Source organism: Sylvia atricapilla, chromosome 1 (genome assembly GCF_009819655.1).
Source record: "Sylvia atricapilla isolate bSylAtr1 chromosome 1, bSylAtr1.pri, whole genome shotgun sequence".
Taxonomy (NCBI): domain Eukaryota; kingdom Metazoa; phylum Chordata; class Aves; order Passeriformes; family Sylviidae; genus Sylvia; species Sylvia atricapilla.
In genome coordinates this window covers 30,496,005-30,513,604 of record NC_089140.1, presented here as the reverse complement: position 1 = coordinate 30,513,604, position 17,600 = coordinate 30,496,005, and the positions used below count along the sequence as shown (strand labels likewise).

The 17,600-nt window shown below is 38.2% G+C and overlaps 1 protein-coding gene across 1 annotated transcript in view; it reads right to left on the bottom strand.

The window, feature by feature from the left end:
- The window catches only part of HDAC9 (histone deacetylase 9), a 273,052-nt gene that overhangs the window by 96,557 nt on the left and 158,895 nt on the right, over positions 1 to 17,600 (bottom strand). The window contains exons 16-17 of the mRNA XM_066318441.1: positions 12,050 to 12,157; positions 228 to 283 (exon numbers count right to left, since the gene is read on the bottom strand). Coding sequence (XP_066174538.1) covers positions 228 to 283; positions 12,050 to 12,157 — 164 coding nt within the window. The remainder of the gene's footprint in view (positions 1 to 227; positions 284 to 12,049; positions 12,158 to 17,600) is intronic.

Below are 17,600 nucleotides of genomic sequence, written 5' to 3'. Positions count from 1 at the left end.
GAACAGAAATAAGAAAGAAAATCAGTCAGGAAAACAGCCATAAATAATGTTCAGAGCATTTTAAAAAATGCTATATGATCTCTGAGGCCATAAATCTGCTTCTGGGAGTACCTAGAAAGCCTTTTCAGTCATCTGCTAACAATTACAGTTCTTCAGAGACATGCACAATGCAGGTGATTGCCAGTAACCTTAGTGCTCCAAGATGGGCAATATTCCCTGGTACTTACATGGCTGTTGATTCTTCAGCATGATGGCCTGGGGGCCTTACAACAGCAAAGCCATTCTGTAAGAACAAGATAGGTTTTCAATTATCAGCTTAAAAAAATACTTGACTCAGAGCAAAACAGAGCAGCAGGCAGATGGGATTGAAATCTATTAGAGCCTCTTGAGCACTTTTTCTATCCAATCATTCTTCCACAGTACTGCCAGAAATACTACAGTTGAGAACAGTGGCAAATAAACTCTTACAAATACACACATGCACATACATACACACACACACACACAACATGATCTAAAGAGAAGGAAAAAGGCAGGATGAGAAAGCCCTGTTATGAATTCTGGTGTTTAGAATTCACATTTAAAACAAAGGTCATCTAAGATCATGTAATCTTAATTTGCTCCAGTTCGAGATCCTTCAAAATAAAAGTACCTTAAGGTCTATATTTTACATGATTAGCCATTGCTGACCTTACCTCTGGATAGACTAAATGATAAATTCAGACCCACACACACACATAATTTCTAACAGTAGAAAAAGGATGATAATGAACATCCCATATTTCTGCAAACCATAAATTACACTTGGGAACCTGCCATGCTCACAAGTTAGTAGATTCCCTGAAGTCGATTTCTAACACACTTTCTGGAACTGTATATACATTTTATGAAATACAGCACTAGGATCAGTGATGACCAAGGAATTTTTTGCCTCTGGAGTCACTGAAGATAAAAGAGAAATGGAATTTCCATCCTTCCAATGTGGGTATGGTAAAAGGAAAACTTAGAAGTGCTCGCAAGGTAGCTCTATTCAGAAAATTAGATTATATATCCAAGAGGCAGTGTCTCATAAGGTTATGTATCATATCAAATTTCTCTTACAACAATTAGATTCAGGAGAAACACCTCTGCTTCCCAGTATTTCCTCCTTATTTAAACTCCTCAAGATGGTCCTTCTATTCAGCTACATATATGCCATCAGACTAATGACAACTACCATAATTTTATGAAAAATAAGACAATATAATCTGTACATGAGCTATCTTCCTGACTAGTATTTTCACACAGTCTCACACAAACACTAGGTGTGTATTGGCCTGCATGACCAATCAAGCATTGTATTTTAAGAGAGGAGGGGACACTTCTCTGGAATACTTCTGTATTTTAATAATCAGTATTGAAGTATTCCAGTTGGACAAACTAAAACTTGATTAATGTAAATGTTTCAGCCTTCTCTTACCTGAAAAAAACATAACAATCATTAAACTTTCACTCACATTGTTGTAAATACAGAGGAACATGGCAGTTAATAGTTACATTTGTTCCTGTGAAATCTGTTTATTTACAATCATATGAAAGTGTGGTTTGTGTGTATACCTGTGGGATTGTCTACCTATGTTGCTTCACTGGCATTTATTTATAAATAAATACTACCATGTTGTCATATTTAATTTGATGCTAGATATAAGCAGACAGCTGCAAAGTTTTGTGGAGTATGGCCAAAGTTCTACCAGAGTACACTAAACTTAAATTACAATACCAAAGAAAGTTCATGTGTAACAGTGGTTCTTCTGGCCACTATTTAAAGAATCTGAGGGATTTCACATCATGACTTATTTTGCAATGTGCCCACATTAAAAAAACAAACCCAAAGAAACAAAACACAACAACCCAACAATTAAAGGCACAAAAATTATATATGTTAGCATTCATACAGGCATTCCTGGAGATGGGATATAAATTGCCTATAGATCAAGCCCACCAGGAAAAAAAAAAAAGGTACTGTGGATTGCACTAATTTGCAGAACTAAACCAGCTTTAGTCTCAGCTGAAACTATTCTCTATCCTTCAGTTTTTTAACATTTCCTTCTCACACAAAATATGACTTAGAGAAAATTTGACAAAGAACTCTCGTAGCATTTGTGAGAAAACAAAGTATATTTATGCTGATGAATGTCATGATAATTAGGTGAAAAAAGTCTCAGCAAAGCGGAAATTACTAGAGAAAGAGCATGATGCTACCTATATTTTGTTCTCTCGGTATGTTTAGGAATTTGGAAAAAGTCCATGAAAGGCTTAAGCTGCCCCTGCTCAGCTAACAGCTCATTATCATCTAACTTTATCAGTATCCCCAAAAGATCAATATAATTAGGATGATTATCTCTAGGAGGATTTCATGGGGCAATAGAGAGACAGAAAATATCAGCACTGCTGTTTTTGACAACATGACAGTTACAGTGTAGGCTTCTCTTCTCTTGCCTTGACAAGACTCTTTGGAAGCCCTGTTTTATTACACCTAGGTAATTTCTAAAATCAGAGCTTAACTATTACAGTTCTCCACCACCATGCAGGATATTCACAACAGGGTGATGACCACTTTTTATGAGTCTTTACATCACAAAAAGTTCAGTATTTACATGGGAAATTTTCTTTTTTAAAAATGCAGTGCACATGTTACACTGACAATAAAATACATAGTTGAATTATACCAAACACTGAAAACCAGTTATCATACAGAATTAAAGGCAACTTTTGTGCAATTGATTAAACGCTTAATTTCTCCTACTTTCACACTCTGCATGAACACAGCATACATTAGTACAATGGAACATTAGGGTTTTTTATTAAGACAATTTTAAATACCAGACAGTGAGCTCAGTACACAGTAGAACAGTAGACAGAAAGACAAAAATCTGCTTTAAAGATAGAAAAAGTAACACAGAGCAATATGTTGAAAATGAAGCCAACACACATAAATTCAAAGTGTTTTTGTACAGACCCTTATTTATACTAGGATACAGACGCCTCTATAAGTAGACAGAACATTAAACTGACTGACAGACATGAACATTAGAAAAACGATTCATGTCTGTGCCATTAGGTGATTGCCTTTATTTAAATTTGAGGGTTAAGAATAAAGCCTGAATAGAGATATTCTAAAATCTGTGCATATTTGAACAACAAAGGAAGACAAGTCTGCTCAGCTCAGTTTACACAGAAGATCGACTGCAGATAAACCCGCTGAGTTGGACCTTTAATGAAAACTAAGAAAAATGTTAGTCTTTTTCCACAGTCAGCTAAGTATTCTCTTCTTTCATGATTCTAAGTAGTTGGATGCTTGATGTCCAAAGCACACAGGTATACATCCTACAGTGGCCTTCTTGTCTTTGGTGGCCAAGTTAATCCCTTTCTGTCATGTTCTGGGTTATAGTGTTGGTCTACACCATGGGTGGGCAGCTACTGTGCCTTTCCATGAACCTTTTCAAAGCAAGTACTCAAGACAGTACAATAACATGGCTAGACAATCCAGGGCTTAGAATCAACCATTTATGGCAGAGTTTCACTGGATTTTCTATTACATTATCTCCATACAGGAGGTAAAGCTAGATGAAGACAATTTTTTTCTAGGGCAATATATGGTCATTGTGGTAAGGTGTGAATGATTCTTCCATTCACATGACAGTGAGGAGTTTGCTCTGCCTAGATTCCAAGTGAACCAAGAGTTACCTGGCCAGTCAGGTTCCTGGCCTCCAGATATGGTGAGAAGCCTCATTGACAAGCAGTGCATACCAGTTTTAGCCTGGCACTACTACCCTAGTAAAATCATCTGGCTTTTTGTAGACTTCAAGAAAAGCCACTGCCATGCAAAAAGTAGCAATAAACCACAGCAGGCACTCCAAGAGCACTTATTGAAATAGTAGAAGACTCAGGTTCAACTTCTTCTTGAACTTGAGGATGAATATGTAAATTTGTTTCCCACACCACTTTGTGTATTTAGATTATGTGGTCCATAAAATAGATATTGAGACACATCTTTTCAGTCTAAGTTTTCTAATAATAGGTCTGAAGTCATGCTCTTACTAAGCTTTTATTCAAACACCAAAAATTTAATTATTATCTAATTATATTATTATCAAATAACTATAATTTAATAACTCTTTAAAAATTCAATTGTGAAATTAAAATTATAAAATCAAAATATTATATAATAATTATAATAAATTAAAGGTCTTCTTGAATTTTAAGCTGTAAATTCCTGTATGAATGAGCAATGATATCTATGCCATCTGTTCCAGAGGAAATAGACACTGAAAGAGCAGAGGCTTCATGTGAAAAAAAACTTTTACTATGGATAATTTGACCAAGCAATACAACATCTTACCCAGAGAAATTGTAGAGTTTACATTCCTGGAGATAAACAAAAGCCATCCGGATATACACCTAGGCAACTAGCTCTAGGCAGTTCTATTTGAGCAAGGGAGGTGAATCCAATCACCTCCTGAGGCCACTTCCAACTTCACCTGTTCTGTGTATTTTAGATGGAGACTGGGTTGCTAACAGGGGGTCTGAATTCCACACTTGAACCTCAACTTGCTCCTAAGATTAGGTGTTGGAAATTCTTAATTTCTACTTGTCTAAATCCCTTAACCTATTTTGTAGTTAACTCTTAAAATTACCAGTGCTTAAACAAGGCAGTCTTGGAGATGAACTTGTTTTTAGTGGGAAGGTTCTATTTTTGTTTCTAAGTGCATACATTTCAGAATGAGGATGATACAAAAATACATAATACATCATTATACATAAATGTATCATTTTTTCCTGTCAAAATTTATATTCCCAGAGTTTTTTATATACATATATATATTATTTTATATACATATATATATATATATATATATATACTTGTATTTTTATAAAGCCATATAAAAACCCAATTTCTTTATATTTAAAAGGTGGTCCATACAGTGTAGCTGACAGGTCTAATCCCTAAAGTGGCCTTAGTGCCATCTTTAACTCTGCCATCTCTGGTGTAGTCAAGTCCTACAATAACAAACATCACAGCTGCTTTAAGTCTTGGCTGCCTACAAGAATCTGCTAGCAACTGGTATCAGGAAGAAGATAACCATATCCTTACCAGTGCCACTTATTCTGTGACACAATCAATCCCAAGCTATGCCATCCATCAGGGAGGGTGAGCATGAGATGGGTGGTGTAAGGCTGAGGCAATCCTTCGGCACCTGCTTAGGACAATTTTACAAGCTACTCATACAGCCAGAGCAGGAGTCAGCACTTGGCCCTGGGGGTCTACGAATGCAGTGAACAAGAACCTGTGATTTAACAGAGTAGTATTAGCAGCACGTAGATTTGCCAGGAAAACAGTAACGGACGTGAGGGAATACTATTTTGTCTTGCAGAGGAAGCTAATAGAGGCCAAGTACACAGAAATGGACATTAAACACTTTGATGAAAACAAAGAGTTCCCTGTCTGCTTTTCTGAAGATCTAAGTGGATAGCATCAGAAAACACACATGGAAAGTTGGTGCTTGCAGACTATCTTAGATACAACCATGATGGTCTGTTTGGCCACAACTAGTGTTAGCTATATTGGGAAAGAAAGCAGACAAAAGAGTTTTAGTACAGAGTGGTCATGGAGGTAAACAATGTACCACACGTACAATTAAAGTTGTCTGATTATATGAAATAATAACAGTCATTCAGCTATAAATATAACCATAATTGCTGGGATAGAGTATCTAAGAGATGACTTAATATGAAATTTTGCAATTTTTCTAACTTTGTAAAAGCAAAGAATACAAAATACTACCTAAAAGATTTCATTGGTAACTTTGATTGAAGGCTTTTATCAATCATATCTTTAACAGTAGTAAAGCAAGTTACTGTTTGTTACACGCATGCACTGTTCAAAATGCTGTGGCTGGATGTGGAAAAAATGCATCTTTCTGTAGCTTGGAATTTTTTTGAAGCAAAGGCAGATTTTTATAGGGCAGAGGTTAAGAAGGTAGAAGCAAGGGTAGGGAAGAGCTTGCAGGAGAAATAGTGTCCAGGAGGCAGCAGGGCATAGAGCACATTCCAGGAAAGGAGATTTTTGTAGGCAACCAGAGGAACTGTGTGGAGTTTTGTGTTGTTCAGGCAGCCATGGAAATTCGCTGGCCTAAAGCTTTTCCAGAGAAAGGACAATATGAGACTAGAAGACATTATTTTTCTGCTCTTTTTGCCTATTTTTTCTTTAGCATGCTAAGTTGTTGTTGTTGTTGTTGTTGCAAGAAAACCTAGTGATAGAGCTCTGAAATATGGCTGGAAGATTTTTATTCAGAATACTTTCATAACTAGAAAACTAAGAAGTTGGAGGAAGAGGAAGTTGATTAAGCTAATTCTGTTTATTCACTAGATTAGTACTACTTACCACATGATGATTCCTCCATAGCCCTGTGTGACAAAGGCCTTGAAAACCATAAAAAAACCAGGCTCATTTGGAATGGAAGTTTCAAGTTCAATTTAAGTCATCTATGGATTGATTGTACAAAGACACCAGAGTAGCAATGACCAAATTCAGGAGGTTTACTTCAGCATTCCTCAAACCTGACATATCAGAAAGAACAATCCCAGGAACATAACTGATTCAGGGAAAACTCATTTCCATTGCTTTAATTCTGTTAAATGACCCTTAGCTGCCAACAGGGCAACTTTACACGTGTGTGTTTGTGTGTGTGTGTGCATGTGCACACACATATGATAAGGTAGAAAAAACGGCTTTTGCTTCACTTGACTCAGCTGAAGCAGATGTTCAAGACAATCTCAGACCATGCTTATAATTTACATGCCTTTCTTCTTGAGTGTTCTTTTGAAAAACAGCTTCTTAATTCACTCAAGCTTCTTTTTCTGAAGCAGGGAATCATCATACAAATCCTACTAGCTCTTGATAGTAGGGGTTTTTTGTGTAGGTCTCTTCTGTTTGAAGTTTGTCAAATTAAAAATATATGGCACTACATGTTTCTATCACAAAAACAGTGCTACCATCACCAAGATTTAGATATTCAAAGGATATACTAAGTAAAATCGACAGCAATCCTTATTACAATTTCTGTATTTAAAATACTTAATCCTACCTTATAATAGTACTAAAGGGGTCATCTGAAGCTGAAGAAAAACATTTCAGCAACGTTTCTTCGTATTTTCAACAGTTACATGGTCTGCTCTGGCAGTGAGTTATCTATGATGATGGAAAGTCATCTTCCATTGGGTGAATACTCCCAATCTCTCCCAAAAAGAGGTTTTTATTAGGTATTCTCTTTTTTAATTGTATTTTTCACTTGTATAATTTTTATTCCTGCCAGACAATTTAAAGATATTGATACTGAGGGAAGCCTGAGAAATGTACACATTTTTATCAGAAAATAAATTAAGACACACTTAATGTTTGCAAAACAACACACAATAAAACAACTATTACAAGAATGAATAACATTCAATGAAGTATCATTACTGCAGAACTACCATACTAACCTAACCTAATTGAACTCCAGCTTTTTAAATGTAGTATTAATCATTTCATAAACACCTAATATATGGAAACAAAACAGGTGGCAGCATCAAAATGAATAATTTAGTTAACAAAATGAAAATATCAGCAACCTAAACTCTTTCAGAAAAAATAAAGGCTACAATTTTGCATGCCAAGTTCTTAAGATAAGATTCTTTGCAAGTTCTAACAGTTACAAACGGAACATGAAACTCAAAAGACCACAGATGCAAAAACTCTCCTTATTTTTCTCCAAGATTTTTCTAATGTGAGGATTGTACAAGCTCTGTACTTGTCCAGCTGGGCAGCAGGAGGGATGTGCCTGCTGTGTAGGACACATGCAGAGGCAAGAGAGGACCCTCTTGGAGCATAGCTGTGAGTGAAGTGGCACAACAGCAGGGAGGGGAGGCAAACTGAGCTGAGCATCACAATGAATACAAGGGAAGCACTGGGCCCAGCAATACATGAGAAGGGAGGGCAGGACAGTGCTGCATCCTGTGGCAATGAAAGAGAGCAATGAGAGCCTTAGGAGACACTTCCAGGAAAGAAATGCTCTCTCTCTGCATCTTTTTGGGCCCTCTTTCTGAAGGTGAAGTCAGTAAGTAGAGACTAGAGACAATGATATCCAGGTTCATGAGCTACACTGCATGCAGGAAATCATATGCTGGGCACTACCTCTATTTCTTCCAAAAACACTAAGGAGTATATCATAGGACTTCTCCTATCTGATAAAATTATTTATTGGACATAGCTAAGGACTGTGGTGGAATTCTATTCACCCAGAGTCATACTCCCCTCTTCTAAAAATCTGTAGTCAGGCAGCAGACTGTAGAAGCTTTCTACATAAATCTGTTTGGGAAATGAGAAATGACCAAACACAGATACATAAAAACAGACAGACAGGAGAGGTGTGGCTCTTATTCCACATAACATAAATACCTCATTGTGCATCAGCAGCTTTCCTAATTATAAACAGCTCAAAAGAAGGTAACCTTCATGCAATAATTAGACCCATCTCCTACTGTAATATTGCCAAGAGCACCTTCATCAGACATGTAAATAAATTTATGAAAAAAAGAAAAGCATAGCATTTCACTCAGTAAAACATCACATTTACAGTACTATCTATCTCAGTGGTGTGATTTTAATTTTCTATTAAATACTGCCTCAAAAGTATATCAAATTTATATTTATGACTGGTCATTATATTATTAAGCAGACCGACAGAATGCTTAATTTTAACAATTGTATACAATTAAATAAAAAATCCAGACTAAGACTCCCCAGAGAAGCGAACATTTGTCTTAATTAAAAAAAAAAAAAAAAAAAACAACCAAAAAGCAAGCAAAAAACCCCCCAACAGCAACAACAAACAAACAACCGCCCCCCAAAACACCCCACACCAATCCCTCCCTCTCAAAAAAAGAACCCACCACTGTTAATTATTATTGTGGGCATTGTTTTACATCCTTAGTACTGCTTTACTGATGTTTTTCCCAGTGATCAAGGAGATCAAAGAAATCTGATGTCTCACAAGAGGTTTGAACTACAGCAAAGACAATTTCTCTTAATTCTTGTCAGTTTTTGAACACTGTCCAAATCAGATGAACAACATCTTGCTGTTCTCAATGAGACCTGTGTGCAATGGGACTGACAGTCTCAGGAAATTCAGAAAAAAGTAAAGAATTTTTTTGCCTTGTATATGAGTTTGACTCATGCCCAGCTTTGTAATCAATCTCCCAATTGTTCTGCAGAGTTTCATGGTTTATTTTGCAGTCCCATCTCTTTTCTTAGCAGCATGTACCTATAGCTCCAACCTACTACTGTCACTTTGTGCCATAGGAGTAATATCAGTAGAGACCATGGAATAAGCATAGACACTGAAATGCCCTGGCCTTCCAGAAATGAAGTATTTATGTTACATCCCTGTCCATACACAGCACTTGACACTTGTTTCCACACTCTAGCTGGGTACTGCTGTTAAAAATTTGGGGTCTCCACTGCTTGAGTTGACACCAAACTGACAGTACACCATCTGATAGCAATCCATAGTGGTAAACATACATGGAACCCCTATGGTGTGCTTCTCTACTGCGCTCATCTTGCTGTTAACCTGTTGTAGAGCTATTATAGTTTGCATGCAATTCATGGAAGCTGCTTTTTCTGTCATCCCAAAATTCTGAGGCTGTAGCAGATCATTCCAAATTCCCAGGAGAGCTTAATCCTCCCACTCAGTGCTCACAGTACAGGCCCCAAATGGTTGCTTCATATGAATATTAGCTCAAAAATGCCCATGAAAATGGTCAACTTCATCTTCTTCCCCATAGATTTTCACAATTACACTGCAAAGTTGGTATTTTCCCTAGTAGAAACAGCTTATTTTTCCACAGATAAAATGTCAGGAAGATGAAAAAGGAACAAATAAAGACATAAAGGTAGCCTGGAACATAGAGATCTATGGTCTAAAATCATATGGAGATTGCAGAGAACTCCAGAAAACACTGCAAAACCCTCCCTAGTGCAATTCATGATAGGACAGTATTGACAGAAACTTGCTAGCAAATCCTGGGTTTGAATGGATGCAGTGACAAAGCAAACATATGATGACTGTGCCAAAATAGCTAATGTCAGGACTGTTGTATTTACAGAACTTCTGCTAAGTTGCTTTCCTATTGACAGTCAGGCATTAATAACCTTTCCATAACCTTAAATGAAAAATACGACCTGCAGATTGATAGTTCATGCAGATGCCATAGTGGCATGTAAATCACTGGGCCTCATGCTGGAAGTCTAGGAGCAGGTTAGATAAACACCTATCAGGAATGGCAGAATATTCACAATTCTCTTTCACAGCAAATTCCTTCTATTTCTGTTTTTCTGATGATTTGGTTTAAACCAACTACTGGGCATATCTATTGAAAAATTGCCTTTCGTATGTCTCAACTCACAAGTTACACGAGACTGGTTCAATTCTCTGCATTGTAGAAAAAACTTCTATTTAGGATCAAGAATAATGTTACATTAAACTACAAACTAGTTCTAAATATAAAATACCTAGCACTAAATATAAACCATTTGTTTACAGACTCCTGCAACAGCAGTAGCAAGAGAAGTCTCACAATGGCTTTTGATGATTCTTTTCAGCTGACTATCATGCACTTAAATAAGCAAAAGCATCCACACTGTGAGACACACCACAAATGCACAGAGGTAAGTGGTAAAGATTCTGCAGTGGACCCTGCTCAAGTCGAGTTCACACAGGACATATCTCACTAATCTTACCAAAACTTGCTTTTAAATTGCCTTAGACACTGGTGTGTGTCCTACAGTCGCTAAAGATAAGAACTAGACACAAAATCCTTCTTTCATTATTCCTGTGTGGAACAATGCACAGTGAGTTACATATCTTACTATGCCCAAAAAGTCTTAAAGAGGATGAAGGATTCATCAGAAAGGATACACAACAGGATCCCACATAATGCACCCTGTCCTTGATCTGAGATTTCAAAATTTGTACATTTCATGTGGTACCTAGCTTCTGATCTCTGTATCTGAACATAGAAGTTTAGTAACTGCATTTCATCATGCCAGAGCTATAGTACTGCATTTCACCTGACTATGTTCTCTTTTTGCTCTATTTATACACCAATATATTCTATATCTATCTATATATATACATAAAGATACGTACTCATTCCCAAACAGGTAGCTAACATATTTTGTTTGAAGTAAGAGAAATATACAGGAAGAACATTCTCCAGTTCAAACAGAATTTGGGATCTTAAAAATCATCATGCAGTGTTCATTTTAAAATATTTATTTCCATTTTGATTCTGGCAATAGGACTGAATCCATTAGTATGTGGATTGGAAAGCGAATAAACAGATTCATTAAGGAGACATGTTAGCTCCAACAATGTTTATTGGGGCAAGCCTGCACTCCGGCTGCATATGGTGTACCTTTAAATAGGGCCGTTAAAATACCAAATAAAACGTCAAAGTCTGTCAGGTCTGGAGCTTTTATAAATTGTTTAGACTGGGGGTAATTTGTGTTTGGCCCATCACGGCTCGCAGGTCCCGCGGCCCGGCGATAGGAGCGGGAAGGGGCCGGGAGCAGCGGGGGCACGGGCGGGCTGGCAGCCGGGCACCGCCGGCACATCGCCCTCCGGCCCCGCGCCGCCTCCCGCCTCGCTGGGTGGCATCCTGACGCTACGCACGTGACTAACCGACCGAGTTTAAAAAAAATAAGAATTAAGGCTTGACTTCAAAGGCAGTGCCGCAGGCGCCGGTCGGAGACGTACCCTAAGTTCACCTCGGGCCGCAGCACCTCCGCGCTGGCACTGCCCGCGGCCGCTGCGGCCCCTCACGCAGCGCCGCACCTCGGCGGACGCGCTGCCGGCTCTGTCCCGCCGCCCTCCCCGGAGCCGGGCGCTGGAACAAGGCCGCCCTTGAGCCCCCCGCGCTCCCGGCCCGCCCGGCGCTCCCACCCACGGCGCGGCCCGGACCTCACCTTCAGCTCCCGGGAGGCCACGCGGGCCGCCAGCTCGATGACACAGCCCACCGCCATGCGTGCCGCCCCGGCCGAGTGCAGCTCGTTCCAAACGGTGTCACTGTCCACCTGAGCAAACAGCCGGCCCCGGGAGGAAGGCGGCGGAGAGGGGAGAGGGAGAGGGAGAGGGAGAGCATGAGAGAAAACAAACCCGTGAGGGAGGGCTGGCAGCGTGACAGCCCGTGTACAATAACATCAGTCTTCCGTGCTGGCCAGCTGAAAGGCCTTCTGGACATGGCTTTGCTTATGCTTTTTCTCTGCACGGGCTTCTCCAATGGAAACACATTCCTGTCATGCCTCGCTGCCATTCCCTGTTTAGATTTCTCATTACAAACAGTGTTACATCGGCCTGCTCACCAGACGCTCTCCCAGCCGGCTGGCGAGGTGACGGGGACCTGCCAGCGCCGGCACCCTCGGCAGTGTCCATGGGGAACGTCCATGGGAATGTCCATGGGAACAGCCACGCCAGCACGGGCACGGGCGGACCGTGCCACCGAAGCTCAGCAATGACACATCAGTGGCCCCTTTCTTAAGAACAGAGTAGTAACCCCTCGTTTTCCCTTCCCAGGTGGTAGTCTATAAGTGATTGAAATCGGAACAATCAATTGTTTTGAATAATTTCAGCAGCCACTCTTACCATAGGCAGAAAAGGGAATTACGTAAAGCAAGCCCTTTGCGGTATCTGCAGTTTTGATGAACCAGTAAGTTTTGCCTGGAAGGTTTTATTTTGTAACAGATGAACGAGGGGTTTCAAAGCAGAGAAAGTTACCTTCTGCACCTTCTAAATGAGAAAGTGTGACATGTAAAACATTACATTATAAAGAATATACTATGAAGGTGGCTAAGCAGCACTGCTCTACAGCTTCAATCAGTGTGCCAAAGCTTTACTTTTGAAATATATTTTTAATAAGTATTTATTTGCAGAAACATACCAAAACATATACGTGAAATGTTGTATATCCCTATATATATATATATATCTTATATATTATGTAAAGCAGACAAGTTGGTGTTCAATAGTGTGAAAAATTTATCTAGAGAGACAGCCAGACTTCCGCGATGCTCTATGGGAAGTGCATTTAATTGTAGCATACCGTACAAATTTATCATGAAAAGAAAAACGTTTAGAAATAGACAAAATACTGTGGCAGATGCTTTTTGGATGACTTCCAAGCACATTGAGACATGTTTTCAGTTTTTAACCAGAAGCTGCTGTTCCTAATTCATTTAAAAAAAAAAAAAAAAAAAAAAAAAAAAAAAAGGAAAGAAAGTAATTGAAAATGAATGCAACTACTACTTGACTCTGGAAGTTCTGAGGAATTTCTCTGATTAGTCATTTGAAACAGAAAGAAGCTTGATCTAAGCTTGATCTTCTCTACACCTGTCAAATGTCTTTGCCATTACTGTTACAATAATATTGTATTTCAAGCTACTAAAATGATCTTATTTTTCAGTATCCTGGGCCTGATTTTCCTATCATTTTGATCAGTTTTGTGTGCACACAGCAGAACTAATGAAAATAGTTTGTATTTGCAGTAGACCTGAATAAGAAAACTGGATTTTGCTCGCAAATTTTAGAATAACGATAGTGACAGCACACTGTGTCATCTGAGAAACTCAAAGTTTTGTACAAACAGAATTAAGTGTCATCAGCTGATATGGAATAATTTATTATGCTTTTTTTGTAGATTGGTAGCTTGAGATTTAAAGAAATAAAGGTTAGGAAAGATGCACACTGATCAATAGGTGACAAGAATGAGAAAGAAACCAAGTAGTAAAAAAATAATGACATAACTAACATTAGGCAGACCTTCAAGTTATCTCTCTATTGCTTTAAATGAACTGTGAATCAAATTTCATTTTTAAAGCTAATCAGGAGATAAATAAGTAGAGGTCATTGGTTAAATCAATTTAATCATACCATAATAAAGTTTGAAAAATACTGTGCAGTATTTTAAATAAAGAAGTATCAGCAAGAGGGCTGGGAGGGAGTACTTTCTTACCATTTTTATGGCCAGCAAATTAAGGTTAACGTGAAGGAGTGGCTGATGAAAATGATTCAATGGCAGCTGCTCTGTACACCAGGGCATGAGCAGGAGCAACCTGCATCCTCAAAGGGCCTATGATTCATTTCCAGGAAGGCTGATTAAGTTAAAATTGTAACCACAGCTTGAGAGTACCCACCCTTAAGACAGTTGTCTGCTCTGACACACGAGACTGCAGTCTCTCCATGTTCTGAATGCTGAGCATTGGCCAAGGAACAGCATTTATCATTTTCTGCTTTCAGCTGAGTGTGTGGAGACTGAACTGGGACAGTAAGACCAAGTATCTTCCACTAAAAAATTTCCCTCAGACCACTTGAATGACTGCTACCTTAATTTACCTGGATTGGTAGAAAAAATGGGCAATCAGGAAACAGAACAGTGTTTCCTGAGAAATTTTTCAAAAATGACCACCTAAATGAACACAGGAAACTCAGGATATTTTAGCTAATCTCTTGGGCATGGTACGTGTAATGAGTGGTAGTCTTAAAACTAGGGGTAGCCAACTGAAGCTGCGTACTTTAATGGACAGTTACTATAATACAAGAAAAGTAACATAAATATATGAATCTTTACCCTGAAAAGGCACAGTATTACAAACTTAGGTGTCAAATACTACTTAATATTCTTGCAAAATTAAGGCTGGATTCCTGAGGAACATCACATGAAGACTAGCCTAGAAGAACTTGCACCACGCAGCCAATCTTTAGCTGTAACAGCTAGAAAATGCCATCTCACTCCATTTTATATCTCTGTTAACTCTGTATATTCCCCTAAATGTTTCAGGTGTTTAAACAGAGATTTTCTTTTAGTGTTACTCAGTGTTTACTTTGTAAATTGCTGTAGAAATACAGTAGTATAAATGGCAGACCCATTAAAACTACAGCTACTAGTTGGCCCAGTTTTCAGGCTGTACATGAAATGAAGCTCTAAAATCCTACTGATATGCTTTTCTCTATTCTTATGAGATGAAATGGTTGGATTTTATACAAGTAAAGGGAATAGGATTAGACACTGTGGTTTCTGGTTCTAGTGCATGAATATATCACATATATCTGACAGCCTATCTATGTGCTGACTATGCATGAATTTGTGACAAATGTGATGCTTTCTGAATCACAGACTATGATGAAGTCAGATGGAATTTTATAAGAGGTTATTTTTGTTCAAGTGCTTTGGAGCAGCCAAGGAATTCAGTGAAAAAGCTGCCTGGATTAGCATTGTTTTTCAAACAATGTTAAAATTTACAGAAAATACAACATTTGTAGCTGAATTCTAACATAGAATCACAGCCTTTTTTCTGTTTATTATGTTTAATATTTAAATATTACTTCTTTTTAGGAGTCCTTTAAAATTTGTCAGGAAGAAGAATGTTCTGAATTGAACCAAATGAAACAAACATTTTTTTAAAGCATGAAAACAGCAGTGTTGAACTATGAGCATACTCCATGCTTTGTTATCAAAAATCCTATCACTGCTGCAGTTCTTCAAAGAAGAATTGTGCATGATAGCGCCAAGAGCCAGAGGACACGAGCCCTGTCTGAACACTGACTTTCTAACGCACATATGGATTTACTTCACTCCCAGTTTCCTGATTGAGCACTGTAGGTTGCAGGCTTTTTCAAGCACATCTAGTATAGCTCAATCATTGGCATGTGGAGCAAAGCTAATACGCTGCAAAGCTACAGATGATAGAAATTAAGCTACCTGTCCCTGAAGTGGATGTGGAGGCATTAAAGAGGAAGGGAATGACTTAAGTGAAAAGAAATGTACGTAACTTCTCCTGACTGACTGAATGAATATTTCAAGCCCCGTGTCTAGAAATTCTCTGCTTTGCACTACAAAAAAACTTGATATGAATGCTTCCTGTAAGAAATATTTGTGTGGTAACAGCCACTTTTGCAATGAAAACTTTAAGCATACTCAAAACAAGCTAAGAAAGAAGCCTTACAGCAGAGATACTTCAACAGACAGAAAGCTTGTACTATAATTCTTTTTGGGCTGGAAAATTTCATTTTAAGGAAGACTAACTGTAAAGTTTGAAAGTTACCAGTTACTCCTTATGCTATTCTCAGGTTGTGGCATATGTGAAAATGGTAAGGAAAGATAGGGCAGTATACCTGAGGGAGAGATTCCTTACTCAAAGGTCTTTCTGAAATTATTGTAGTTGAGAAAACTGGTAATTTTCCAGACTTTGGAACAGGATAATTCCTTGTCCTGCTATTTAAATTTATCTGGAACCTACCTAATGGTAGGTTCACACTCCAAAATCACACTTCAAAAAAGGAGTGTGATTAATAAGGCTACAGCATTTCTAAGATAAGAACTGCTTTTTGTTTTACCTGTCCTTCCCGGCTACACCTTTTCGCTCCTCATCTTCTATTTCAGTCCTCTTTTTTCCAGAAATCTCCTGGGATCTGCCAAGTGGTTATTGTATCACAGCTCTGCTGACCAGAGATGCTGCTCACAGTCTGACAAACTTTTTGGTTTTTTACACCCTGCATAATGTGTTCATCTGTGCGACTTATTTATCTTTCCTGAATTATTGTAAACTCTGAAGTTGTCTTGAATACAGCCCCACTGATAACTGTATGACAATATAAAAGAGAGCCTAAGCTACTGCTTTGGGATGAATTCAAAGCATCCTAGAATTTCCTCTCCCCACTCCTCTTCCTGCCCACAGGCACACAAGTTGTGATAGAATGTAAATTCATTTTCTGCAGTGGAATTCTGATTTTAATCCTAAGAGGAATAAAAATACACTGAATTTCTCATCCGGCTATGGATTCTCTGAACTATTGTTGCCATCATTAAAAACAAAACCAGTCCTTTTAGAGATACCACACATCCCCACAAGAGATACTCATTTACTGACAAGAGGTCAAAAATGCAATCTGTCATCTAGTTGTTCACGGAAACTTTGACCTGTGGTGCTCCTTGGATAGCAGTCATTGTATTCTGTGTGTCCAATATTCTGGACAACAAGTTCTTTACAGTAGTTTGAAAGGATTCTTTACTCTTTCTTTAAAGAGCAGAGATTGGGCTCAACTGTTCTTGGATGGAAGTCAGTTAAGTATGCATTTCAAATGGATACCTTTCAACGCAAATCTAGAAAAACAGGTATGTTTAAAAAATTCTGTCCTTTGATATAAGTGGTTATATTACTGAGAAGTAAATGAAATCTGGTCAGCTCACGATAGTGTAGCTATATGCAGTAAACAAACTGATTAGGAGTCTGTGATAAATAATACTGTAGAGTACTGACCTCCTCAGTGATTCTGAAATTTAATAAAACCTAGATATTTCAGAGTGAATTCCTGTGTTTTAACTTTAAAAGCATTCAGAGTCTCACACTCTTTCACTTATGCCAGAGCAAACATGTTTCCATCGCTGTTTTTTTTTTTTAATATACTGGCGTGAAAACAAAAATTAAATATTCTCTTGAAGTGTTTCAATCTCTAAAAATTGTA